Raw genomic sequence first — 25,494 nt, forward strand, 5'->3', positions numbered from 1 at the left:
CGGTGGAGACCCAAAACACTGGGGCGTCACCATGTCGACCAGGGCGAGAACCCCAGTTGCGACACCTCCGATCGACAGCCCGCCTTCGGTGCGCACTTCCCACTCACCTGGCGCATTCCTCACCCCGACACCCTCGGCCCTGGATGCCGATCTAAGCGCTTCAGACTACTTCATGGCCGACGACGCGCGGGGGGCCGTCACCCCGAGTATCGACGACCCTGTTACTCACCCCGAACACCCCGAACCCGAACTTGACGCGCACGAAACCACATCTACCGATGACAAGAAAAAGGAGAATGGGGCCACCGCCACGGACTTACAGGGCCTTGAAGACCACAGCATCCTGCCTCCCTTGATCGACTGTGACGACAGCAGCTTGTTCCCCTTGTCCGAAAATGGCGACCACGAACGGGCGAACAACCAAACCCTCATAGAGGAACATGAGATGCGCCGGAAGCTGATGGACATGGAGTCGAGCTTCCTGCCTGAGCCCTCGACAATTGACATCGCTGCGACTGGTCCCAGGGCCGGCGCAGACGATACCTACCTCGTTGGAATTGGTGGTGACTACGATGCGGACACAACACAGCAGACCGAGTCGTCTCAATTCTCTTTTATACCGCCATCAGAGACCTACACCGACCAGGAGCATAATCGATATGCCCTCACCGAAGGAACTGAAACCGTGGATTCTGAAGTGATGCCGGGCGCGCATGAACAACAACAAGCAGATAATGATGAAACTTTCGATTCCCTCGCATCGTCACCTACAGCATCAGCCGCCGTCCGATCCGCGTATCGCAATCAGTCTACACTCTCCGAAAATATTCCCGATAGCAGCCAGATTTTCCAAGATGAACGACCGTTCAGATCTCAAATGTCCCAATCAGATAACGAGTCGCAACTTACCCCCTCAAAACTCCGTCAAAACTCTCGCGATTTGTCTCCAGGCGCCTCGAGATTATTCAGTGACCATAGTAGTGCCGGAGGTAGTCTCTCCCGAAGAGGAAGTAGACCCAAATACCTCACTAGTCGGCAGTCCACAAACCGTTTGTCATACTCTTCAGCCGCAAGCAATAATACCGAAACTACCAACAGTGATGCGACACTTGGCGCCGACTACGCGCTCCAGTCTGGAGGAGCAGCCTCTGAGAATTGGGGCAACGTCAATGCAGGATCTCGCGACCATATGACCCGGACGACTAGCCTCGGAAGCATGGCTTCTGGCGTTTCAGGATATAGCGAAGAAAATTCTGTTGAGAGACGACATGCCGTGTCAGGAGATGGTGGCTTGCAGACACTGGAAGAGGAAAGCTCACCGCAGTCTCCACGACAGCACCCAGGCTTCGATGGACACTCAGGACCGGAAACGCCCAAGGCCAGACCTCAGGATAGCTTTCCGACCGACACCGCAATTGCAGAGCGCGTCAAAGGTATTCAAGTTCCCACCAACTTCGTGCAACGTTTCCGAGAAGACTTTGGGAACACGGTGCCCTCTCCAGATAAGCGTGCAGGTGCTTCAACTCCGGCATTTGGCCGAAGTGGTCGAACCATGACTCTCAAGGAGCAGAGCAGTACCATTGATCGTCTTTCGAAGGAAAACTTTGATTTGAAGATGCGCATTCACTTCCTCAATGAAGCTCTGAACAAGCGGTCCGAGGAAGGCATCAAGGAAATGATTTCCGAGAATGTCGAACTCAAGTCGGACAAGTTGAGGCTGCAAAAGGATAACCACGGGTTGAAGCGTAAGATCCGTGATTTGGAAAAGCAAATGAAAGACCAGCAGTCTGACAAGGACTCCATGGTGAATCATGATCCTGAGGCGTCAGAAGATGACCGGGACTCAGCACAAGATGGAGAGCTAGTGTTCTTGCGCGAGCGTGTTGAAACCTACGAGCTCGAAATTGAGCGATTGAGGACCGAAAGCATTTCCCGAGAAGCCGAGAAGCGACGCCTGGCTGAAATGGTCACTTCGTTGAGTGAGAACCGAGGAGGGTCAGATTCGGGTGCACGCGAAGAGAGAGTGAGTAGAGGATTCCGTTGCAGCGTCAATCGTGCTAATATCTTGGGCAGAACATGTGGAAGGATATGTTGGATGCCGAGACAGCAGCCCGTGAACAAGCCGAAGAAGAAAACCGCAGACTGCGTGATGAGACGCTTCGGGGTGCTATGATGAATACATCCACAAGCAATCCACTCATGATGGAGCTTGAACTCTTGAAGCAAGAGAATGCAGAATTGAGAAAGGAAGTCAGCGCACAGACTTCGATGCTCACATCTCGCAACCGAGAGAAGGAGCGTCTGTACCAGGAGATAGAAGAATTGAAGCTTGGTTCACGGCGCGATGGCAGCCGATCCGTTGCCGGAGACAGCATCCTTGATCGCTCAGCGTCACGCGCTCAGATGCGGCCGGGGTCTGAACACAGCGACGGCACTGGGTCGCATGGTTTTATGGACCGCGATGAACTGGAAGCTCGGAACGGACAGCTTCGTGATCAATTGTCGACACTCAAGCTCGAGAACCAGGCAATCCGGGCTCAGCTCAACGATTACGTCAATGAACTGGAAGAACTTGATAAGGCTTACCAGGCTGATGTTGACCAAGCAGAAGAGGAGATGACAAGCCTGGGCCAGGAGCGAGATCAGGCCATCCTGGAACGAGACCAAGCCATGCAGATCGCTGATGAGCGTGAGGCTGCTTTCCAGGATCTTCGTGGCGAGGCACAGGAAGAGCTGGACGCTCTTGGTGAAGAGCTTGACCAGAAGATTGTCGAATGTCAGCGCCAGAACGAAGACCTGAGAAACCAGGATGAGAGCCTCAAGGTTTTGCAGGCAGAGATGCGTTCCGCTAGCGAAGGTATCATTCGCCTGGAGGAAGATGCACAGAACAACCTGGAGAGGTACAAGGCTGTACAGCAGGAGCTTGAAGAAACCAACCGCGAGATGGAGGAGTTGGAGAAGGGTCTGTTCGAAGCCAATTCCAAGGTGCAACGCTTGACCGTGCAGATCGAATCAAGCCAGAACGAGATTGCCTTCCTTCGAGAAGAGCAAGATGGCGATAAGATCCGCATCGGGGATCTGGAGTCCGAGTTGAAGACGTACCATATGAGCTTGCACAGCGAAAAGGAGAAGACTAGAGAGCTGGAGCAACGGTTGGCAGATGAGCGACACCAGCGTGAGGTTGTTGGAAGCAAGGAGAAGCAAGAGGTCCAACGACTTATGAACGAGTTGAACCGTGAGGCCTCGGCAGCCAAAGAAGAGGTCCGTAGGCTGAAGAAGAGTTTGTCCACTCAAGAAATTGAGACCACTACCTGGCGCGAACGTCTCATGGATCTTGAGAACAACCTCCGAGAGACGCTGGGAGACCTCAGCGGCAGCCGATCAAGTCTTATTTCCAACATCATGAAACTCCAGAAAGAACTCGAGTCCACCGCACTTGAATTGGAAAGCTTGCGGCAGCAGTTCGATGAGAAAGACTCGCTACTTCGAAACCGTGACGCTCTCCTGGAGAGTCATGGACTGGAGTCCCGGAAGCTCTCCGAGCTACTGGAGCGTGAGAGACAAGCTCGCCGAGCTGATAAGCAATCCTTCGAGCAGTCTCTCAAGTCCCACCATCAAGCATCTCGCACGATCACTCAAAATAACTCTCGCATTACGGATCTTGAGAACGTTCGAAACCAAGACCGCAAGCGATTCACATCCCTCGAGCAACAGTTCCGGGATCAGTTAAACGAACGCAATACGATGTTCCTTACCATTTGGAAGAGACTGTCCTCGATCTGCGGGCCAGATTGGGCCCATTCGAACAGTCTGATTAACGGCAACCTTCCCAGCCAGGAGGTCATTGGAAACATCTTGTTTTGGCCTGGCTTTAGCCGTAACTTAATGCTTGCTCTCAAGACCGTTGAGAGTGTGGTCACCGGGTTCAAGGGTAAGATCAAGAGCATCGAACATGACCTGACCAAGCAATATACAAACCTCGAGCATTCCTTCAACCAGCGAGCCCGGAGACTCGAGCGAGTTGAGGAAACGGTCAAGACCATGCGGTCCGGACGAGGCCACTCGGGTTCCTCATCGTCATCAGAAGCGGCCAAGTTGCGAGGAGAGAACCGACTCTTGAAGGCTGAGATTAATCTGCTCCAGTCTAATAGCCGGACTCATGGGTCGGCCTCCGCGGCGGCAGCGGCCGTGATGTCTCCTCGGTCTCCATCTCTCAGCGCGGCAGAGAACGTGGAACGATCGCTGGCGCGTCACAACTCCACTTCTGGCATTGGGGACCGGCCTCGCTCGGATAGAACCCTTGCACGCAGCTCCACAGGCCTTCCTCAGCCCTCTCACGCCTCTTCAACCAGCACTCTCACCAATAATGCGGGAGCAATGACGCATCGCTCGCGCAGTGGCACAGCCACCTGGGAAGGAACCGATGACAAATGGCATCATCGATTGCACGAGTTGGAGAAGCGACTCAAGGCTGAACGAGAAGGCCGTCTTCTCGACCGCAGCGGAGCCCGAAAGCGGCTGGAGGAGCGTGATGTCGAGAACCAGAGACTTCGTGATCAACTCCTACGAGAACGTACACGACGTGGTCCATCTGGGATCCAGCCTGGTCGTGTCCCGACCTCTGATGAAGGGCAGACATCGAGTGAAGGAGAGGGCATCACGGTGGACATTGAAGTATGATGTGGAGACTCTTGATGCAGTTATGTCCGTGTACTATAATACCCCTGCCTCTTGTTTCTGTTCCTGTTTACAGACCTGTATTCACTTCTTCGGTATGAATCACTGGCGCCCATGTCTGGGTTGATCGAGTTACGTCACGATGGTCATGAAGAGCGGCGTTCTGGATTTCGATCGATTTGTTGTTCGTTTCTCCTGTATCTTTTATTCAAATACATTTCTCGGTCTTCCGTATGATACAGCCACCTACCGCAACGAGACCTTCAGCGAAAAGTCCACGATGCCCGTTCCCTGGTGAATCGAACTGGTGGACAAGATATCCACGTCGGGGCACGTATAAGCCGGCGCGTTCTCTTCGGTCAACCCACCACTGACCTCAATCAGGAATGCCTTCCCTTTACCCGCCCATTCCTGTTTCAGCTGTCTCGCAGCCTCACGCACACCCTCCGCCGTGAAGTTATCCAACATGATTACATCCGCGCCAGCCCCGATAGCCGCATTCGCCTCCTCGACACTCCGGCACTCGACCTCAACCTTAGTTGAGAACCCACCCGTGGCCTTGGCAGCCAACACCGCCCTCGGAATAGCAGCCGCAATAGACTCAATATTACTGGGATTTCCAACACCTCCATCCGCCGCGGCACGGTTATTCGCACAGGCCCAAACATGGTTATCCTTGAGCATAGTCATCGAACTTAAATCGTGGCGGTGGGGATCAGCTCCACCGACCAGGATACCGTATTTCTCGACGATACGGAATCCAGGAGTTGTTTTGCGTGTTCCGGCGAGAATACCCTGCCAGCCTTGCTTGCGCAGGGCAGCGAGCATGGAGGCGGACTTGGAGGCGATGCCAGAGCAACGGGCGAGGATGTTCAAGGCGACGCGCTCGCCGAGGAGGATCTTACGGATGGGTCCGCGAACGGTGGCGCAGTGTTGGACAGGGGAGAGGATGTCGCCTTCCTTGACATGCCATTCGGTGCTGTACAGGGTTCTTAAGTTAGATGTTTGTTTTTTGGAGGAACGTCGAGGGTAGGACATACGTGCACCCAAGCTGGGAGAAGACTTCATCGAAGAATGGGACACCAGCCACAACACCCTACATATGATCAGTACATTGCCCAGATGGGTTTTGCGATCAACTCACATTGCTCTTGCCTAATAACCGGGCCTCGCCCTCCGTCTCGCCGACGACAAAGCCGCCATAGTCCAGACTAGGACAGTCCTCCTCGAGCCATTCTGAGATGAGGCGCTTGTAATTGCCCGGCAGCAGGTGCCGTAGGTCTCCGTGTGCTGCAGCCATGATGAATTGAATTGAACTGAATTTCAAGTGGAGGAACAGGAAGCAGCAAGCAGCCCGTAGATCTCCCCGCGCGGGGTCGGGGACTTCCGGAGGGTCACGTGATGGTACCCCTGGGTTTCTTTTGATGGAGCAGTTCATTAGTAGCTAAGATGGATGTAGATTTAAGAAGGGAATGGTTATGGCGAGTTCTCTTGGCACTGGTATGTGGTATGTGTCCTATGGTAGTCATGGGGCTTCATGTTACTATGTTGTGCACGCCCGATACGGTTTAAAGTAGGTGTCTAGACCTCGCGAAGTATGGCCCGATAAGCCAAGACACATTTCAATCAAAGATCTTGAAAAGAGATTCAAGAAAACAATGAGAACCCCGTTTGTATAAGCTGATCAGAAGGGATGTGTCCTCCATGCTCTGACGTACCTCTTCCCGATGCCTGGAGCGAAGAGTGACCATCGTCACGCAGTCGGCCAGCGACGTATGCCAACGTCCTGCCGAGGTATTATGCAGTTGGTGCTCCGGAAGGCTACCAGAGTGACTGTATCAGCAAACAATGCGAAGCAATGCCACTGAATGCATATAGATGCACCGGGACTGGATAATATGCATTGGGATATGCAGTCCACCTTGAAAATCTTCCAAGACTTGACTATTGAAAACATCGAAGCTATCGAAAAGATCGAAAAGGTCGCCATGATCGAAACCCGCGGGACTGAGTATACACCGCCGCACCCCATCCAAACCGATAATTGCCTAAATAATAGCAATAGCAATAGCCAACCGAAAGCACTCGCCACGATTGCCCAGCGCAGGGACCACCGAAGGGAACAGTAAGCGGCCCAAGCCAACGCGCAACATCCGAGCTTCACGCTATACGCAACTATAAACGCTACCACCGATCGACAGATCCGCACGAACCCCAAAAAGCCTCAAAAAGGATAGTGGTTGAGTAGCCTCCTAGCGCCACCTCGACGCCCGACACGGGAAGTACTAAGATGTACTACTGACGGCAATACATTAACTCCGTCCTTCGGACCAAAAGGTTCCGCGAAACGGCATACGCCATACGGCATACGGCACACGACCCAGGCGCACTAACCCGGACGAGGCATCTCTCATCCCTGGCTTAGGAAGGAGTGGATCCATCTTGTATCCGCATTGCCGAGAGTTCTCGAACCATTCTAGAAGTTTTAAGGGGCTGGGACGGAGTGGATTCAGCGCTCTGTCATCTGAGAGCTGGATTGAGTAATTGCCAGCCCACGAGAATTGATCGGGTCTGGTATCCACCGTCGACCGTAGACTGGCCTGAAGCCTGAATCTTGAATTCCGAGTTCCGAGTTCTGAGTTCTGAGTTGAGAATGGACTCAGCCAATGGGAAAATAAATACTTCCGAGGGTATCTTCGGTATTTTCCCAAATCGGTTTCACTGTGCCATTGGCGGCTTAGATCTTTTCCTATCAGATGGGTCTACGGAGGTTTAACCCCAGTGTGTGCGTGTGTTATCTCCGTGCTATGATGCCCCTAGCTACGCGATCGCCAAGCTAGTATCGATCTGGGCTTTGAAGAGCGGACTAGGGGATCTAGGGACGGATCAAGGACTCGGCATGGAACAGTAGAAATGGGCTGCCGAGATAGTAACAGTGGATCGGCGTTGTCAGCGGGAAGTGAAACTTCGGCTCGGCATAGCGGGATTCAAGGTGGATGTTGCCGCGGTGGCAACCATGCTTTTTCTTCCGTATTTTATCTACCACTGTAACTAGTGTATTAAATCTACTAGAACACTTGGAAAGGTTGGGAAAAGAAAATATGGCGAACACACATCAAGACTCCACCCATGTAGAGACCTCTGCCTGAGGCTGTCTTCGAACTATACAGAAACCTTCGGATCGGGGTCGGATAGAACTCGGAATTGACATCTACTCCTTCCAAGCCTTGTATACATTCTTGCAACCAAAGATCTGGCCCTTCTTCAACAGCACCATCTTCCGCCATTCAGGCTCGTTGATCGCATTCACGTAGCGGCTAGGCTCGACGCAGAACCCAGCGCCCTCAGTGTGCGGTGCGGCACCGTCGATCGAGGGAATGTTGATATACTTGCCAGTGTAGAACTGGAAGGCGGGCTCAGTGCTGTGCACCTCGAGATGCAGACCGGTGTTGGCGTTGCTGAACTCAGCGAGGCGACGCACGGGCAGATCGCGCGTGTCGAGGGGGATCTTGGAGGGCTCGGTTTCCATGACAAAGACATCGTCGATGTGTGCACCTGTTGCGACCAGTTCAAAGGGATTGGTCACATCGCGAGGGAATTTATCGATGGTGCCGTGCGGGATGCCGGTGTCATCGAGGGGCAGGTAGTCCTGGGTCGCCAGCTGGGCAGTGGTACCGGAGATGGTGGGGCCGTCACCAATGTTGAAGTAGCTAGAATAAGCATCGAGTATGAGCATGGGGCATAAAAGCGGCTGACATTCTATAAAAAGCAAGCTTACCTGTGGTTGGTGATGTTGACAACTGTCTCTTCACACTCATCACCGACAAACTCCACCTCGTATTCAACCGTCAGGACGGTCTTAGCATCACCCTCTTTGCTGGCTGTGTACCAGACCCGCACCTCCACGGTACCGGGGTACTTCTCTTCTCCGTCGACGTGGCGGTATTTGAAAAGCAGAGCGTCACGGTCATGACGCTTGACAGTGTGGGGACCGTCGAAGACGCGCTTACCCCAACCCTTCTCACCACCATGCAGAGCATTGGGGCCATTATTAGTAGTGAGCTGGTACTCCTTACCGTTCAAGTTCTGGATAAGACCATTCTTGATACGGTTGGCAACACGGCCGATGGTGGCGCCATAGTGTGCCGTGTTGTATTTCTCATAGTGCTCCTGAGTAGGGAAGCCCAATACGATATTCTTCCCGCCGACGCGGAACTCCTGGATGATAGCACCCAGGGGGAGGAAAGTGAATTCGGCTTGTTCGGGGGCGGACATTGTGATCTGGGGGAGAAACGTGGAGGAGGGGAAGTGGGATGGAGAAGTTAAGGGTCTGGCATGACGTTCGGACCCCGCATTGAGACGGAAATGTCCACCGGAGGGGGTAAAGTGGAAGCAATTGAGGCAATTCAGGAGCTCCACGTTTAGGCTAAACAGTATCTTCCAGGGTTGACAGATATCTAGGGCTGGGGCTTCCCGTGACAATTAGCCCGTTGCTTTCAGGCCTGAAAGAGCAGGCCACGAGGCCCCGGCTGTCAGGCCATCAGGCCACCCACCATCAGATCAGGCCTGGCACCTTCCGCTGTATAAGCGGAATTACACAATAGGACTTTGCGAGCCTAAATCCCAACGGGGTTAAGATACTCCAGTACTCTACATAGCATAAAACCCCCGGGTTTAGGATATCCGGCTCGGCAAGAACGGGGTTCCGGTCGCCGAAAGGGCGAACCCTACCCCGGACTTGGCCCGTCCTGAGGCTGTGAAAGACTGTGCAAGGCTGTGTCAGGTTGTGCCAGGGGTTTGAACTCTACCAGGGGCGAACATGGCGAGACATCTATTCATGCCCGGAAAATAGAAATCCGCGGACCGCGGACAGTTTGGCTCAAAAGACGGCAAATCGGCATTTCGGCTTTCAGTGGATCCTGAAAGAAAACGACTTGCGTACGACTTGTACGTCGGAATGGGCTCACGTAAGAGGGTGGGCTCCACCAGGCTTCCGCTCATTCATGCAGCTTTGCACGTTTAGCAATCAAGTGGAAATCAGTTGGAAACCAGTTAGAAATCACTTAGTCGATGGAGTTCGAGAACGAGTCTCGAACTCAAAAAAGAACTGGGACCAACGCACCTCGTATAATACTGGCGTTCGGGATTACATGGGTTTAAGTCCGCGCTGACAGATGTCCTCAGATGCATTAGTCAGGTGGAGTTAAGACCCGTTCGGCAGCTTGCTCCGTGTCGGTGTCACCGTCGATGTCAGTACCAGTGTCAAGTAGGTGAGATTCCACAGATTGGAGACGAGTGTGTGTATGAAAGACTTCAATTGAATTTAACCCCAGTGAACGCCTCCCCCGTTTTGTCTCCAACTCCATTCAAAAGTAAAAAAAACCGAGCCCAAATCTGTACAGGATGTAAAATTAGGATCCCCAATTGCTTTCGAATCGAAAGAGGGATTAATAGCCCCAACCCCAAATGGAAAGTAGAAAAGAAAGCCCCTCCCAAGAAAGCACATGTATAGTATACATGCATCACGTCATACGGCGTTAAAGAATTTCGAATCAAAATCGAAGGCGCTTAGATCGAAGTAATCTCCGTCGGGTTCGGATTCAAGAACTGATTAAAGTCGTCGTAATCATTGGATACGCAATTCATAGGCATCTGGCGATTAAACATGGGCGACGACATGGGCTCATCGAAAGACAGATTGGCGTAATCGGAGCTGGACATCATCATATCCATTTCGTCGAAAGAGCTGAATCCACCATTCGGCCACTGCTGAGGTCCACCCTGTAAGGCTAGCGGGTTGACCACACCCTGCATGGGCATCCCATTGTGCATGAATTGCTGATTGCTCATCTCCTGCTTGACGGGGGCCGTAGTCGTGGGGCTGTAGGCCGGCGGGGTAGGGGGCAGTGTCTGAGTCTGAGAGAAGGCGTCGGAGGAGAAGCGTGTACGGGCGACGGGGCTCTGAGGGCTTTCGGTCCCATCAGAGGATTCCTGGCGTTGCATGCCGTTACGCCACAAGTCCTGCTGCATAGAATCGGGGCTATCCTCGAAACGCTCACCCTTGGTGTGGTCGAGGGCGCCGAGACGAGTAAGCAGGTCGTGGGTGAGCGGGTGGCCGTTGGGCTCGGTCTTCAAACGGTCGCCAGGCCACCCTTCGCCCTCGGTGGTGCGCCTGTAAAGTTCCTGGAGGCCGTGGACCAGCCAGACTTGTTGCTGCTCGAGCATCTCAACATATCTAGTAAAAACCGGTGGTGGTCAGCATATACGTGTCACTTCTCTCTCTCTTGGACAGTGCCAGCTCACCCCTTGGGGTACACTTTATCGTGGGCCTTCTTTCGTTCCCCGAATACGCAGACAGCATTATCTGCACGACAACGCGAGCACGGGCTTGCTCCGTCACACTTGGTCGGTCAGTGTATGGACGATGTGCCCGCTACAGTGCCACATACCTTGGATTTCTTCAAGCGACAGCGATCGCACGCCTTGCAGACACGTTTGCGAACATTATCAGAGTGGGAGTGGTCTGAGCCTGGTGTTGATTGTCGAGCTGCCATATTGTGTGATGCGTGTGTGTATAGGTCCGTATAGGCGGGGAGAGGGAGAGAGTATAGCCAGGTAAGAGAAAAGCTATACTTCCAAATCCGGAGGATGTACAAGTGAATCGACGTCAACCACCACGGTCTAATGATGTCGTGACGAAAGGAGGATTGAGTTTGTAGTTGTCGGTGTAACCAAGTTTGAGGGTCAAGTGGTGAGCAGGGCCCAAGGATCATATAGTCATTCTTTCATAAGGGAGAGGGGATGGGGCCCTTTTTTATTTTAGGATTTTAGGATTTTCTTTTTTATTATTCCATGATTTAATAATTATTATTTTTTTTGGATTTTTTATTTTTCGAGGGATTTACAGTAAAGCATATCATGTACGAGCATACGATCGGATCGAACATAACATGGGGGATCCACTGATCACAGGGCCGGTTTTTTATGAAATTTCTTAATGATTACACTATCGGAGTGGGGTGGGTGAAAGGATGACTCGGCATTTTCTCACGGAGAGCGGAGCTTCCATCGGCCCTCGGAGACTTCTGAAGCGCCTTGACGTAGATCCGGCTGGACTGCACTTCCGGCCACTTAAGCCGTGCAAAACGAACTTTACGGTAGGAAGAACAAAAAAAAGATAAATGAAAAAAGAAAATCCAGAATTCTAAAAATCGTAAGAGACTAGTTTCATGAATCATAATGAGTTCAGGGGCAGATGAGTATCACTCAGCTTCCCCCGTGTAACGGTGGGAGCCGTGCATAATTAATAATGTGCGGACGGAGCACTGTATAAGCGCTAATTCTGCTCGGCAAGCCCCTGCCGTGAGAAACGGTACGAACACGAGCTAGGAAGTACGTTTTCGTACTCCGTACCAGGCAATCGACTGTCATGTAAGCTCATAGTGATTCATGACAGGGACCCCCGTTCCAATCGACGCTCATCGAGTGGCTTCGGGCTGGCTAGGGTGTAATCGACCCGAAGGCCCGCAAGCAGTCATGACGTGACCACACTCGGCAGAGAAACTATCGAACTTTCTAGGGGCACTTAGCTTCTCGTATATCCTCTAATGATTAATATCTTTTCTGGGGGATCGTGCTCCATATCCGTGCCACAGTGGTTCTACTGACCGCATCCTCTTTTAAGCAGCGACGATCTGCCGGTCTAGCCCGCCATCACCACCGAGTGTGCATCTCCATCAACAGGTAGGCTCATACGTAGAATAAGCCTCTTGGACACGAAATGTGAGCTTGTCCATCCAGGTACACTTGACTCGAGCGAACTACGACTTTCTAGGTAGTATCGTCCCATACGATGACCTCATAAAAAAGGAAGTTAAGCTTGATCCGGGATTTACTTGTACCCCATCTGGCAATCCTGTTTAGGGCAACTTGCTCCTCGAGAATCCAGACCCCGATAGCTCTTCAAGGCGTGCCTGAGTGCCGCCCAACCCGTGGATATTCTCTTGCAGACCCGACTTACCGTCTCGGCCATACCACATCTTTCGGAGGAATATTCCGGGCGATTTTTCCCGGTCGATACCATGTTTTGGCATCCTCGTGACCTACCGAGGTAGACACTTTGTCATCTCAGCTTCTCTACTAGAACGTTGCTGTTGCACAAAGGGGTATGGGTATATGAAGCCTGACTTATATCACAGGATATACAATTCAACACCAGCAACACAGCCGACGGATATAATGCCTGCGCGGTTTTGCACTCGGCACCTTTTTTACCTCGTCGATCGGTTCCTGTCCGTCTTTGTGTGCATGTTGGTCAGCCATGATCTCGGTCAATTTTCGGCCCTTCCCAAACGCAAAAAACCGATGCGGCCGAAATCGAGACCCCCGCCCGATACTAGCGTCCGCTGTTGTCAGTGGAAGCGCCGTAGTGTGGACGGAGTGCCCAGCTCGCGATGGCAATCGCAACGGCGCGCCCACAGCGGACTGATAATAAAGCCGACGGGTTTCAACCACCCGACGCACCAAATCTGTTTACTCCCATTAGCATAGCAAATACACCTGCAGATCGGTACTCTTACGAGCAAACGTCTCCTCGATATTGACCATCTCGCGCGCACTGGTCTCCATGAACCCACAACCATTCTTACGCGCATATTCCAGCCCTTCGCGCGAGGTGACGGCGCGCCCATCTTTCAGGTCGCATTTGTTGCCCGCTACGATCTTCACTGGTGGTGGGAGGCCAACGGAGGTTCCTGCACCTTTATCGCCGAGTTCCTTTCGTAGTCGCTCATTGTCCTCAACGCGCTGTTCAGCTTCCATGTTGATCATGTCCATGAAGTAATTCAAAGTCTCCAAGCTCGAGGGATTCGTAATGTCGTAGACCAGCAGAAACGCGTCCGATTTCACCGTCGACGCCGTCCATAGCCCGCGATATTCCTCCTGACCTGCGGTATCGGTAATTGAAAGGAAATAGGGAAGGCCATCGACTGTGCGGGTGATCGAGTATGAGTCCTCTGGGTGCGCATTAGACAGGGGGCGCGACCGTATATTCAGGGGGAGGAGAAAAAGGTACCGATGGTTGGGTCATACCTAGATTTGCATGGGGTTGGTTAGCGATTGCACGATCCAATGGAAGGGGAAACGTACTCGTGAATCCACTGACTACGGACCAGCCGTAGGGTGATGGAAGATTTACCTATTCCCCGATCTGATCAGATCTCGATCGCAAAGGAGCCCGCTGCGGTGGCACCGAATCACGGTCTCTCGATGTTCCCGCAAAGGGGAAAAGGTGGAAAGAAGGTTGCATTAACGTACCACATCCGCCGTCGCCACAGATGGTAATTGAGATCTTGTCCGCCATCGCGTGGCCAACGCGACCAGACCACGCTGAGCGAAGGCTCGAGGTCGGAGGTCGGAGGTCGCACTAGGGAAGCGAAAAGGTCCGTGGCGAACACAAAAGTACGGGGGAGAGAGGGGGTTGAGTCTGGGAAGGAAGTGGAAATGGAAGATTGTAGAGATGTTGACTGAAAGTCGGACAGTGATCCCTTTATGAGAGAACGAGATCATCCCAATCACAATCACAATCACAATCTCGATTTCTTCTTTCTATATACTTTATCCCTTACACTGGAACCATTCGAACCGGTTGAACCTTGAAGTGGTCGGCTGCTTCTGTCCACACAAAGTTCCACCTCTTGCAGCATACTCGTATACTTCCATCGCGTCCGGGCCCTTTTCCCCTGGCAAATTGTGATAGATCAACTCCTCCAGCCCGCTCGCATCCACCGGACCCCTCCACCTGGGATGAACAACCCGCTTGGTGTGCAGCTACCACGGCGATACATCTATGCGCAAAGCAGCGAAGAAGAGAATACTGCCCTGAACTCCAAGGAAATTCCCCCTTGCACACGGGCGAGAATCACTGAATACATTGAATACGGCGGGACTCATCTGTCACCCAACTCACCGGCCACTCATTGGCCCAGGGACGCAAGCCGGGCCCACAATGACGGGGGTGTTTGTACTTTTGGAGGGAGACAATGATGGGGGGGATCCATCTTTCCCTTTCTCTTCTACCAAGTCCACAAATCTACATTAATATCTCGGTGCAAAGTGCTATCGGGAGCTCCGGCAAAGATCCTGCACTTGATCTTAACTTTGATCTGGACTCCGAAGTGGTCCTCACCGGAAGGCCACCGTTACGGGAATCCAGGCCGTTGGTCCCCCTACCCGGGGCTCTGGAACTCGCCCGGGCGTTGCATTCTGGACCCCACGCAGGCCGAGGCCTATTTCCTTCTATCCCTTAGGGACCTAGGGCCATGGCGAATTCGATGAACTTCTCCATGGGCTATTCTCGCGATGACCAGCCTCGCGATGAAGATGAAAATGCACAGATTCCTCACGATCCCTCCTTGATGAATTTCTCCAACAGTTTTGCCTATAACGCCGCCATGCTATCCCAGGAGGATGACCTGGCCTTGCCGTCCTTCGACCGGACCAGACCCCAGGGCGACTTGGAAGGGCGTCTTTCCAACGTGATGTTAACCTATGATACCGACCCCAGTGGCGGGGTCTCCTTGCCTATGAACCTGGACGGAGTGAACGCCTTCGCCTACGATGCGCCCACAACCTACCCCGCGACTTCCATGGGACTCACTCCTGCGCTAGATCACTCTCAGCTTCACAACTATACCCCCTTCGTGCAGTCGCTGCCACACGCTGGCCAGTACCTCGAACAACCGAGTGTTCCCCAACCCCACAAGGATACCTATAAGACTGGACCCAACTCGACAGGGAGCTTTGAGGATTCCGATTTCGAGCGAGCGACTGATCAGCCTCAGGTGTCTGCCCAGCACTCAACCCAGGAGCAGCACTTCCCACAATATGCACAGCAAGCCTCTTATCGGGCGCCGCAGCCGGTGGCCATCCAACCCAAAAAGCCCGCCGTCATCAAAGGTAAGCGAGGTACCGGGGATTTAGACTTGGCCGTTTTCTTATCCCAGGCTAACGCATATCCCACACGTCAGAAACACAGTCCCCGGGGCTGTCAACACCTGATGCTGGCTCGACGGAGCACACTGGCATCTACTCAAACAGTGGCTTCGATGTCCTAGGAGTGCTCGTACGTTATCTTGAGATGTCTCAACATGTGACATGGAGTCTTAACGTCTTCTCTAGAGTCGAGTGGCCATGCGATCCAACCCCAAAATCAACATTGGGGCGGTTGATCTCTCCTGTGCCTTTGTGATGTGTGACATCTTGCGGGAAGATCAACCGATTGTGTACATCTCCGATGCCTTTGAGCGTCTGACTGGATACACTAAAGATGAGATCATCGGCAAGAACTGCCGATTCCTGCAGGATCCTCATGGCCAAATCACGCCTGGAACCAAGCGGTCTTTCGTCGATGGACAGACAGTGTATCGCCTGCGATCGACCATCGATGACCGCAGTGAAATCCAGGCCAGTATCATCAACTATCGCAAGGGTGGACAACCCTTTATGAATCTTATCACCATGATTCCTATTCAGTGGAATTCGGAGGACTATCGATTCTACGTCGGGTTCCAGGTTGATCTGGTCGAGAAACCCGACGCTGTCACAAGGAGAAATCCTGGTATGTCAATTTGATATTCGAGTACCCGGGTCTGTTTACTAATGTCTACGTAGACGGCACGTATAGCATAAACTACCAGCGCGACCAGTTACCACAGTATGTGGTGCCGCCGCCAGATGTGTACAGATTACGGCCCGACCTGGTCACTCGGTTTGGCCACGACGAGGTCACTGCTATTCTCAATGCAGCAGGTGTGCCAGGCTCCGGAGTATCACGACAGTATCTGGACCGCATTTTGGTCGAAAACGTCGACGATGTGATACATGTGTTGTCGTTCAACGGTGAATTCTTATATTTGTCGCCATCTTGCCGGAAGATCTTGGAATATGACCCGATCGAGCTAGTTGGCAAGACTTTGTCCACTATCTGCCATCCGAGTGACATCGGACCCGTGATCCGGGACATGCGGGCCAGCACGACCCCAGCACCCCTGAGCGTTGTGTATCGTATCCGTCAAAAGTACAAGGGATACATGTGGTTTGAGAGTCACGGTGCATGGCACATCGACCCCCAACAGGGCCGCCGTTATCTTGTTATGACTGGCCGCCCGCGCCCAGTCTACTCACTGGACCAAATTGCTCGTGTTGGATCTTCTGCTGCTCTGGCTGAAAACGATATTTGGGCCAAGATCTCCTTGTCTGGCGTGATTCTCTTTGTGACTTCCAAGTCGAAGCCAGTCCTGGGACGTGCACCTGACGATTTGATTGGCAAGGGTATCCAAGAGCTCATGGAGCCGGAAGATGATCCTAACGCCATTACTGATGCCCTGGAGGCAGCCGCCAATGAACAAGCCATGGATGATAAGCCTGCCGATCCTCCATCATTCCGACACCAGATGCGTCATAAGAAGGGTCACGCATTGTCTGCGCACACCACTTTGTACGCTGGAGATGGGGTCAACGGGAGCAGATCTTCGTTCCTCGTCGCCCAAATCCGGTTTGCACGAACGTTCCCTCCCGGCTCTGCTGCCGTATCTGCTGCCGAGGACGAGGAAATGGCCCATGTCCCCGGTACAGCGAAGAGGACCACTCTTACAACCTCTGACCCCAACCCGCCTCGTCAATATGGTGCCATCGGGCAAAAAGCATCTCGTCTCTCAACCCTCGTTGGTCTGAACGGATTACCCGCCGGGAATCGCAGTATCTCGCCTTCAGATGTACCGGCTACATTCTTTACCGAGCTGAATCCCACGCGCGGATCTAACTGGCAGATTGAATTACGCGAGCTAGAAAAGCAAAACCGAACTCTAGCCGACGAATTACAGCGGCTTCTGAGTCGACGCAAGAAGCGCAAGCGCAAGCAGAGCGCCATCTCCGTGGAGAAGGCCTGTGCCATGTGTGGGACCAAGAATACTCCCGAGTGGCGGCGAGGACCAAGTGGCAATCGCGATCTCTGCAACAGCTGCGGCCTGCGATGGGCAAAACAAAATCGCGGTCAGACTCGGTCTGCTGCACCGGCGACTGCACAAGTGATTGCGCGGTGACGAATGCTTTATTGAATTTCTGGGCATATCATATGGCGACTTTGATAATTACGGCTCTGTTGTCGATACCCTCTATTTGGAGCGATGGTTCCAGGCACCTGTCACAATTCTCAGGGTTATATCTTTCTGCACATAAGTACTTTCTTCCAGAATGCATTGGTCAGACGCCTTTTTTTTTTTTTTTTTTTTTTCTTTAATTCCAAACAATCCAATCCATGACTCGCCTCAAGTAGATCACATCTCATCTATTTGGTCATCTAAATATATCATACACAACCCTATACCAATGAATACTATACATAAGGCCATTCCCCTCAGAGAACGCGACTCTGCCCCGTTCTACTCTTCACCTCCCCCTCCCTAACATCTAACCACCTCTCTAACCACTTCCTCTCCGCCCTTTTAACCTTCTCCCCAGCATACAAAGCCGCGACATCCCCAGCTCCTCTCTCATCCAAGGCAATCCGCACCTCATCAGCACTAAGCCTACTCACGCCCCCACCAGCCCTAATCATCCCATCATCGATCCCCAAATACTCCACATGCCTCTCCAACCTGGCCCGATAAACAAGTCCCACCAGAGCCCTCCCCCCAAGCCTCGCATGACTCTTAACCAGTCCAAAAACAGCACAAGCCCTCAAAACCGCATCCTTATCCGCCTCCTTCACCCAACGGGGGCTCGCAAACTCCGCAAGAACCCTCATCTCCTCCCCACTCCCCACCGAAACGGGATTCAACGCCCCAGGCTCAATGGCACGCGCGTGGGCCCTCATCGCCGCATTTTTTCTCTTCGACGCTCCATCCCGCTCCTTGGCAACCTGCCCTGGGACACGACACGTCGCCGGCGTAATAGCCGAACCAAAGAGCGGAATAATAAGGGGCGTGAATTCCCCACAGACAATCAGAACCAAGGTAAAAGGAATCATCTTTCGCACGTCTCGTGCCGAGCGAACGACGAGTTGGAATTGACCTCTTCCCATATCGATTCCCTTGTGGGGACTGACATTGGAGGATTTGCGGGGGGGTGAGATTGGGATATAAGCCGGTAAGCCCAGAGAGGCGCGCAGAGGCAAAGAAGCACGGTAATTGCGGTAGACGTTCTTCAAGCCTGTTTTGTAGAAGGCGAGGTATGCGCGGCCGATGGTCACGAGACGTTTTAGTTTATCTGAGGTTTGGGCATTTGCAGGGAGAACTGTAGGTAGGTCTAGAGGGGCGGGAAGGGTGCTTGCTGGTGCGTCGATTTGGGTTGATGGGGGCGTTGTCACGGTTGTTGAGTCTTGCTTTGCGGCGTGTGATGCCGCGGAGGTTGAGAAGAGGCGAGGAATCGTGGCGGGGAGACGGGGGTGGAATTGTCTTTGAATATTGGAGCGGGGGTGAAATTGGGATAGGGCGCGTTGGCCCCGTATGAATGAGGACATTATCACTGTGCTGAGGGAGGTGATGAAGGAGTGTTGCTCGCGGAATATCAGGTTTCGAGGTTGGCCTCGGGGCGGAGGTCGACACCTGAGGGACACCTAGACACCTAACATCCGAGGCAGGACGCGCGCATGGTTTGAACTTGGGGGGGGTTTTTTTTTTTTTTTTTTTTATGGCAATAATAGGTACTTGAGAATAGATTCCAATTTCATAGACTTAGAGATTGACTCTTTCATTCATTGCTTCTTCTCATTGGAGAAGACAGCTGCACTACATATGTACTATCATAGCAACTATCGACAAAATTCCCCGCACGACTACAGACCCACCTTCACAGCAATCATCTTCTCCGACAAGAAGCCAGTCACAAACAACCAGGCCTTCTTCTGACCCTTCTCTGGCTCAATGGGAACCAAGACTGCAGCGCTAGCCGAGCGAATTCGCGAACCATCATCTTCAAACAACAACTTCTTCTCCCAGCCATCACCCTTCGGCCGAGCATACCAGACTTGAGATGGGTCAGTAGCGTCGGGATCCTTGGCGGTCTTCGGAAGGTAAAGGCCCTGCGTAACTCCAGCCACGACGTAACCACTCGCGTCGTCGGCATTGGTGCGGTAAGGATCCGCAAAGAAGCTGGGGTTATCTGTGACGGTATCGAAGGGAATAGTCGACTTTATCGAGATAGTGTTATTGGGATGACGCGTGGAAACATATAACTCGCCGCCCATAGCACTAGAAATCACAATTTCGTCTTCAGTGCGGCCATGGCCGAGACCATTGTTGTTCCACAAACCAGAATGTGCGACAGAGGCATCGAGCCCCGCAGAGTCCTTTGCCTTTAGGTCCGTGAGCTGGACGTGAATAATAGTCGTCCACTTAGCGGAGGGCCAGAGGTCCTCAATCAGGCGCATGTGTCCTTCGCGGTAGAAGTGGTCGTTGGTAATATAGACCGAGTTGGGACTGTCAGCGTAGACGTCGTTGGGAGTCTTAATCAGCGGGTGCCAGATGGAACGGACATGCTGCACAGTCTTGGACTCCAACACATGGTGGAAGAGTTCAATTTGCGAACGGGCCTTGGGAATATCGTCGGCGTCCTCGGCTAACCAGTGGTCCGGGTTCGGCAGGTGGTTCACAGCAAAGATGTAGACGGCATCGGCCTGCTTGGGGTCCTCGATGACGTCAATACCATGGGTCACAAAGGGTCCCTCGAAGTTCTCGAATTCCAGACGGGAAGATTTCATAGTCTAAGTGATACCAGGTTAACACAGTTCCACGATATAGCCGAACGTAAACTCACCTTCGGGTCCACAACATGAATTGACCCCCGCGCCTCAGGCCGAGGTGTCAAATGCCCCAGCGGGGGAAACCAGTCAAAGCGTGTGCTCTTGAAGTCCTCGCATGCCGCAAAGAGTAGGTTCGCGGGGCGGTAGTGGTGGACATCCTCGCAGTGGACGGTGTCCTCGATGTAAATTGGACCATGGCCTTCGGCCAGCACAGTGGGGTTTGGAGTCAGGAAGGGACCACCAATTTTGATGAAATGGTTTCCCCAGGGAATTAGAATGGCGGCGAGGGCGGCGAATAGACTTAAACCGAAAGCCGAGGAGAGGAAGCCCATGGTGAAGAGCTATACCTATAGCTATGGGTGGGGTTGTACAGAGAACAGAGAACAGAGAACAGAGAATGGAGAATGTGGAGAAGAGAGGAAGCTCGGGTAATAGAATGAGAGCTCCGTTAATAATCGATGATCGACCTTGACCTCGGGTTTGAGCAAGAGCACAGTTCGTCATTGCCGACCACCGCGGGGGTGGAGACGGGGCAGGTCCTAGGGTTTACTTAAAAATGGGGGTCTGCGATGTGTTTGATCGACCGATGTCCACTCCAGGACTGACTTCAGAACTATGTATGTGGAGGCCACACGCATGTGGACTTGAGCCCCCTGGAACTAGTCTCGATCATAGTTGAGCACCCTCAAATTTCCAGCTCTTTATAGATCAGTTTGTTTGGATATATGTAGTCAAACGAAGCATAGGACACGTTACACTCGCAGTCTCGTAGGTCTGTATGCAATCTCCCAAATTCAGAAATTGAGCACGAGGTGCTCTCAAGCCAAATGACAGAGTCCAGCATAACAGGTATTATCTTTCAGCATAAAGTTGGCAGGTGAGGGTGTGAGATTACCGGGTTACTTACTGACCTCCGGCCGAGACAAGTTTAGCTGCCCCGGTGTGGAGACTTTGTCACCTCGGCCCTTTCGGCCTCATCGAAGGCCGACAAGCCTTGCGGACGCAGGGGATTTAGGTCCGTCTTGACCTTAGAAGATAAGGGCGGTTTTGCTGAGATCCTCTAACGTCTACGGGCTTAGTGCCATCAGTCCACACCAGTCAGATTGAATCTCTTTTTTCCAGTTCATTCATGCTTTGTTCCTAGCATTGAAAAGAGCTACTAATAGTCTTGTCTAGAATCAAAACGAAAAGCAGCAGCTTACTATAGTAAACCCTCCAGCATCTACAAGATGTTAGGCTTTATATCGTCCGACTTCCTCTCGTGTGAGACAATCTCTCTATCCAGCTTTCAAAGGCCCAAAGCTAGCTCGCAAGCCTTTTCCAAGACCCAACAAGGGATACTACTCTGCGCGTTTAGACAGACCTCTTGATATAGGTGGAAGGAGATACCATCCCTAGGGGTCGCCGAAGATACCAGATTGTGTAAATTTGACCAAATCTGTGCTGAACTTCTAGCTCCTAAGTTCCTAGACAACGCCCGATCTATTCGCTGGTTATTCATTGCCTTTCTCGAGCCTTGAGAAGTGTCCGCCAGTTCAAATGTGGTCGACGATTGACAAGTTGTGGATGATCCGAAAGAAGCCTCTCCAATGCCATTACGTATGTCTTGGATATCTCTTCAATATCACACACTTTGGAGCCCTGCGAGTACAGCCTTGTAATTTGTAGTCATACCAATTAGATAGATACAGAATCCAAGGCCAGGTGCCAGAACTTGTGTTCTCTATCCTTTTCTTCAATGAACACGAGATAACAACCAAATGGAAGCAGCAATGCATTGACTATCCTAAGCAATATGCAGATCTTTTTTCTCATTTTGCTCGATTTTGAAAAGCGCCGATGCAGAGCCAGTCGGGCCTCGGCATAAGGAAAGGAAAACGCAGAAGATATAAAAGAGAGAGAGAGAGAGAGAGAGAGAGAGAGAGAGAGAGAGAGAAAGAGAGAGAAGATAGTGCCATCAAATTCAAGGATACAAAGTCATTAATTGGCCATGGCAGAAGTGGCCAATCTGTCAAAAAGAAAAAAAAAAAAAAAAAGTTGAGTGCTGTCCGAAAATTCCCAGTGTGCAAATTCCCATTCCATTTCATGTAGGTCGTTGTCGAGACAGTCGCTTAGTGGGTGGACTGCTTGGCGTCAAGATATTCCTGGTCGCTAGCATCGAGGACATCATACTCCTCATCCGTGAGGAAGCCGGCATCGGTGCTGACCTCTTCCAGGGCAAGACTTTCCATATCATCTTCCTCACAAGCGGTTGACACGGTGGGGGCGCGGTGAGAGGGCATGATAGCCTCGTGGGTGCTGGATTCAGGAGACTCCTTCTCGAGCTTGGGGAAGATCATGTGGCTACCAATAGGCTCGGCGACGGTAGACTGGGACGTCTTAGAATCTTCCTCAGGAGTAGGCTCGGTCTCGACATCCGAGCTGGAACTAGAGATGGCAGCTTGCACCTGAATGTCACACCAAAGTCGGTGACCGATTGCCTCTCCGTTGGGAAGTTTCAAGCGCCAGTAAGAGATGGCAGTGCCCTCACGACTGGAAGTTCGGAGGGTCACGGTGAAGTCGGCACTCTGACCGGCCTCGATGGGTGCATGCAGTTTGTTGCTCTCCATGGCAGCGCGGATTGACTCCACGCTTGAGGGGTGATGAGAGTCAACGTTAAACATGGTATCTCCACCGACAAAGCGGACGTCACTACCCTCAGGCCAGGCGTTGGGACCAGGGTTGTAAAGGGTCCAAGTCTGTCGGAACAGTGTGTTGGGAGGCATTTTGGTACCATCCGGAATAGCATCACGGACAAAGTAAGCTTGGAAGCCGCCAATCACGCTCTTAGCGGGGGATGGCTCGTAAGTGGCGGGCTCTAGTGCAGCTGGCGCAGCTTCAACCTTGGCCTCCTCTGGCTTGCTGGCCTCCACCTCAACGGGTTCCTGGACGACAACCGGCTTCTCCTCTGGCAATTCATCGACAGTCGTATTGGCCTCAGAGCGAGAGCGAGCAGAGACATCATCGCCCAGGGCCACGGCGCCGCTGGCACCATCATCGCTTACAGTGCTCACAGTCACAGTGCGAACAGGAGTCTTGAACTTGACCAAGGGGTGAGTCTGGTTATGGTCGTGGGTGGGCAGTGCCTCACAGCTGGCACAGAAGTCAACATCGTCACAGACGGCGCACTTGTAGCGAACACCAGAGATGTAGCTCTGTGCGGGCTTGTTCTTGCAAAGAGGTCCATCACAGAAGATGCCGTAGTGGATAGAGTGCCCGTAAGGGTGGTCACTGATGGCTTCATAAATAGGGACAAACCGGTGGCCCGGATGGCTGTTGGGGGCAGTCGCGATGCAGTCACGGCAGTAATCCCAATCGGGGCAGGACAGACACTTGTGGCGGGTGCCAACGATGCGATTGTCACAACCATCGCAAATGGCAGCGTGTTTGAACTGGCGGCCAGGAAGGCAGCGAGACATGATCAAGTTCTTCAAGCAGAAGTTGCGATCCGAGCCGAGGGAAAAGGTGTGAGCAGGGTGGTGACCATGCTTGTTTCTCAATAGGCAGCGAAGGCACAGGTCATAGTCCTCGCAGTCATTGCAGCGGACCAAGTTACTTTCATCGGCTTCTGTATAACAGCATTAGCTAGATCTGAGGGCGTATAGAGATAGGAAGTACATACCACGGCAGCATCCATTGCACATGGGCTTCTCATCTCCCTGAGTAGCAGTATCCGAGCTCTTAACGTCAGTTGGAGGGACAGTGGCCGGCATCTCCGGGACGGTCTCAACGAGCCCAGGAATGAGCTCGGGAGTAGGCTCAGGTGCACGCTGCACTTGAACGGGGGCGGGCTTGATGATCCGCTCCTGCACCCGACGAGGGGGGATTTTCTCGGTTGTGCTGGTGGTAACAACGCCGTTGACCACCACACGCTTGATCAACCAGTGACCTTCACCGCGGCACGAGGCGCCATCCTCGACACACTGCGGGCACAGATCGTAATCTCCGTGTTCACAGATGCTGCAGTGATAATGCTCGTTGACAATGGAGTGACCACAGTTGTTGCAGTCGATGCAGAACATCCCGCCAGGGGAGTTGTGAGAGATGATGGGGAAGCGAAGCTTGTCCTGCTCCATCTCGAAGTCCCGGTAGCGAGGCTGACCGATGGGTAGCGTGATCTGGGGGGCGGTGGTTTCACCAGCGAGAACAGGAGCAGCTTCAGAAGAGATAGGGAAAAATTCAGGGCTAGCAACGGCGACAGGGGAGCTCAGAACGGTATCGAGATAGCTAGTTCTCGACGGGAACATCTGGTTGGTTGACTCCACCGGAATGGCGGTGTCGGTGGTCGGGGCCGAGGGGTCGACCGTACTGGCTTTGATGCGGAGCTTGGATTTGGCTTTAGCAGCTCGGAAGAGTTGCTTGTAGACAGCAGCGTTGTCGCAGTCAAGGTGGATGTAAGAGCCGGCGCTATCGGAATAACGTTCGAGGATGACGTTGACATCCGCGGGAACATTAAGGAGCAAGCGGAGCTAAACCCAACGCAACAGTAAGTCAACAAGAACAAGAACAGTAGAGACTCGAGTTGAGTAGGTTTATCAAAGGTCCAAGGGAAACAGTGTGACCGAGATGGCCGAGCCGATTATCATGATAAGAGATTGGGGGGCGGACACGAGGTCCGGTCGGGGAGCTCGGGTGGAGACTCTTACCTTCTGGGGGAAGACCTGCGCCTTGAGGTCTCTCAGCGGCAACTTGAATCGCCGATTGCTGTCATTGTAGAGAACTTTCACTGTCACCAGATGTTCTGGACCTGGATGAGTGGGAAGGGCTGGGGTCGCCATGGTGTTGGGGATTGGGGACTGGGCCAGTAGTAGGAAGGTGGAGAGATAAGATGTTCGGGGGAAGTGAACAACTGAAATACGGAGAAATGAGGGAGAGTAAGGAAGAAGAAAGGGGATCAAGGGGGTTTTATTATGAAGATGAAGATGATGAGAAATACGGTGTTGAAGGCAGAAGTGAATGAAGTAGATGAACTGGGAGAC

The 25,494-nt window shown here is 52.6% G+C and overlaps 9 protein-coding genes across 9 annotated transcripts; 2 read left to right on the forward strand and 7 right to left on the reverse strand.

Moving 5' to 3' along the window:
- Nucleotides 1-31: 31 nt before the first annotated feature.
- N7443_007492 (putative anucleate primary sterigmata (ApsB)) lies at nucleotides 32-4,680 on the forward strand (the record flags this gene model as incomplete). Its single annotated transcript, XM_056887548.1, has 2 exons — nucleotides 32-2,023; nucleotides 2,074-4,680. 2 exons carry the CDS (start codon nucleotides 32-34, stop codon nucleotides 4,678-4,680), a joined length of 4,599 nt encoding a protein of 1,532 aa, XP_056739239.1.
- Nucleotides 4,681-4,923: 243 nt separating this feature from the next.
- Nucleotides 4,924-5,977, reverse strand: N7443_007493 (nicotinate-nucleotide diphosphorylase (carboxylating); the record flags this gene model as incomplete). Its single annotated transcript, XM_056887549.1, has 3 exons — nucleotides 4,924-5,656; nucleotides 5,718-5,773; nucleotides 5,822-5,977. The coding sequence occupies 3 exons, from the start codon at nucleotides 5,975-5,977 to the stop codon at nucleotides 4,924-4,926; spliced, it is 945 nt and encodes a 314-aa protein (XP_056739240.1).
- Nucleotides 5,978-7,888: 1,911 nt separating this feature from the next.
- N7443_007494 (uncharacterized protein) lies at nucleotides 7,889-8,952 on the reverse strand (the record flags this gene model as incomplete). The annotated part of the gene is made up of 2 exons (XM_056887550.1): nucleotides 7,889-8,387; nucleotides 8,456-8,952. 2 exons carry the CDS (start codon nucleotides 8,950-8,952, stop codon nucleotides 7,889-7,891), a joined length of 996 nt encoding a protein of 331 aa, XP_056739241.1.
- A 1,293-nt stretch (nucleotides 8,953-10,245) lies between these two features.
- N7443_007495 (Zn(II)2Cys6 transcription factor domain-containing protein) lies at nucleotides 10,246-11,231 on the reverse strand (the record flags this gene model as incomplete). Its single annotated transcript, XM_056887551.1, has 3 exons — nucleotides 10,246-10,912; nucleotides 10,981-11,078; nucleotides 11,127-11,231. 3 exons carry the CDS (start codon nucleotides 11,229-11,231, stop codon nucleotides 10,246-10,248), a joined length of 870 nt encoding a protein of 289 aa, XP_056739242.1.
- A 1,365-nt stretch (nucleotides 11,232-12,596) lies between these two features.
- On the reverse strand, nucleotides 12,597-14,038 carry N7443_007496 (putative RAS small monomeric GTPase; the record flags this gene model as incomplete). Its single annotated transcript, XM_056887552.1, has 4 exons — nucleotides 12,597-12,779; nucleotides 12,952-13,205; nucleotides 13,257-13,691; nucleotides 13,993-14,038. 4 exons carry the CDS (start codon nucleotides 14,036-14,038, stop codon nucleotides 12,597-12,599), a joined length of 918 nt encoding a protein of 305 aa, XP_056739243.1.
- A 958-nt stretch (nucleotides 14,039-14,996) lies between these two features.
- On the forward strand, nucleotides 14,997-17,777 carry lreA (uncharacterized protein; the record flags this gene model as incomplete). Its single annotated transcript, XM_056887553.1, has 4 exons — nucleotides 14,997-15,633; nucleotides 15,705-15,799; nucleotides 15,856-16,294; nucleotides 16,348-17,777. The coding sequence occupies 4 exons, from the start codon at nucleotides 14,997-14,999 to the stop codon at nucleotides 17,775-17,777; spliced, it is 2,601 nt and encodes an 866-aa protein (XP_056739244.1).
- Nucleotides 17,778-18,091: 314 nt separating this feature from the next.
- N7443_007498 (uncharacterized protein) lies at nucleotides 18,092-19,195 on the reverse strand (the record flags this gene model as incomplete). The annotated part of the gene is made up of 1 exon (XM_056887554.1): nucleotides 18,092-19,195. One exon carries the CDS (start codon nucleotides 19,193-19,195, stop codon nucleotides 18,092-18,094), a length of 1,104 nt encoding a protein of 367 aa, XP_056739245.1.
- A 315-nt stretch (nucleotides 19,196-19,510) lies between these two features.
- N7443_007499 (serum paraoxonase/arylesterase family protein) lies at nucleotides 19,511-20,808 on the reverse strand (the record flags this gene model as incomplete). Its single annotated transcript, XM_056887555.1, has 2 exons — nucleotides 19,511-20,437; nucleotides 20,491-20,808. 2 exons carry the CDS (start codon nucleotides 20,806-20,808, stop codon nucleotides 19,511-19,513), a joined length of 1,245 nt encoding a protein of 414 aa, XP_056739246.1.
- A 1,779-nt stretch (nucleotides 20,809-22,587) lies between these two features.
- On the reverse strand, nucleotides 22,588-25,293 carry N7443_007500 (ZZ type zinc finger domain protein; the record flags this gene model as incomplete). Its single annotated transcript, XM_056887556.1, has 3 exons — nucleotides 22,588-24,083; nucleotides 24,138-24,984; nucleotides 25,162-25,293. 3 exons carry the CDS (start codon nucleotides 25,291-25,293, stop codon nucleotides 22,588-22,590), a joined length of 2,475 nt encoding a protein of 824 aa, XP_056739247.1.
- Between the last annotated feature and the right edge of the window lie 201 nt (nucleotides 25,294-25,494).

The sequence above is a fragment of the Penicillium atrosanguineum genome (assembly GCF_028827265.1).
Source record: "Penicillium atrosanguineum strain IBT 20685 chromosome Unknown utg000006l_segment0_segment0, whole genome shotgun sequence".
NCBI lineage: Eukaryota > Fungi > Ascomycota > Eurotiomycetes > Eurotiales > Aspergillaceae > Penicillium > Penicillium atrosanguineum.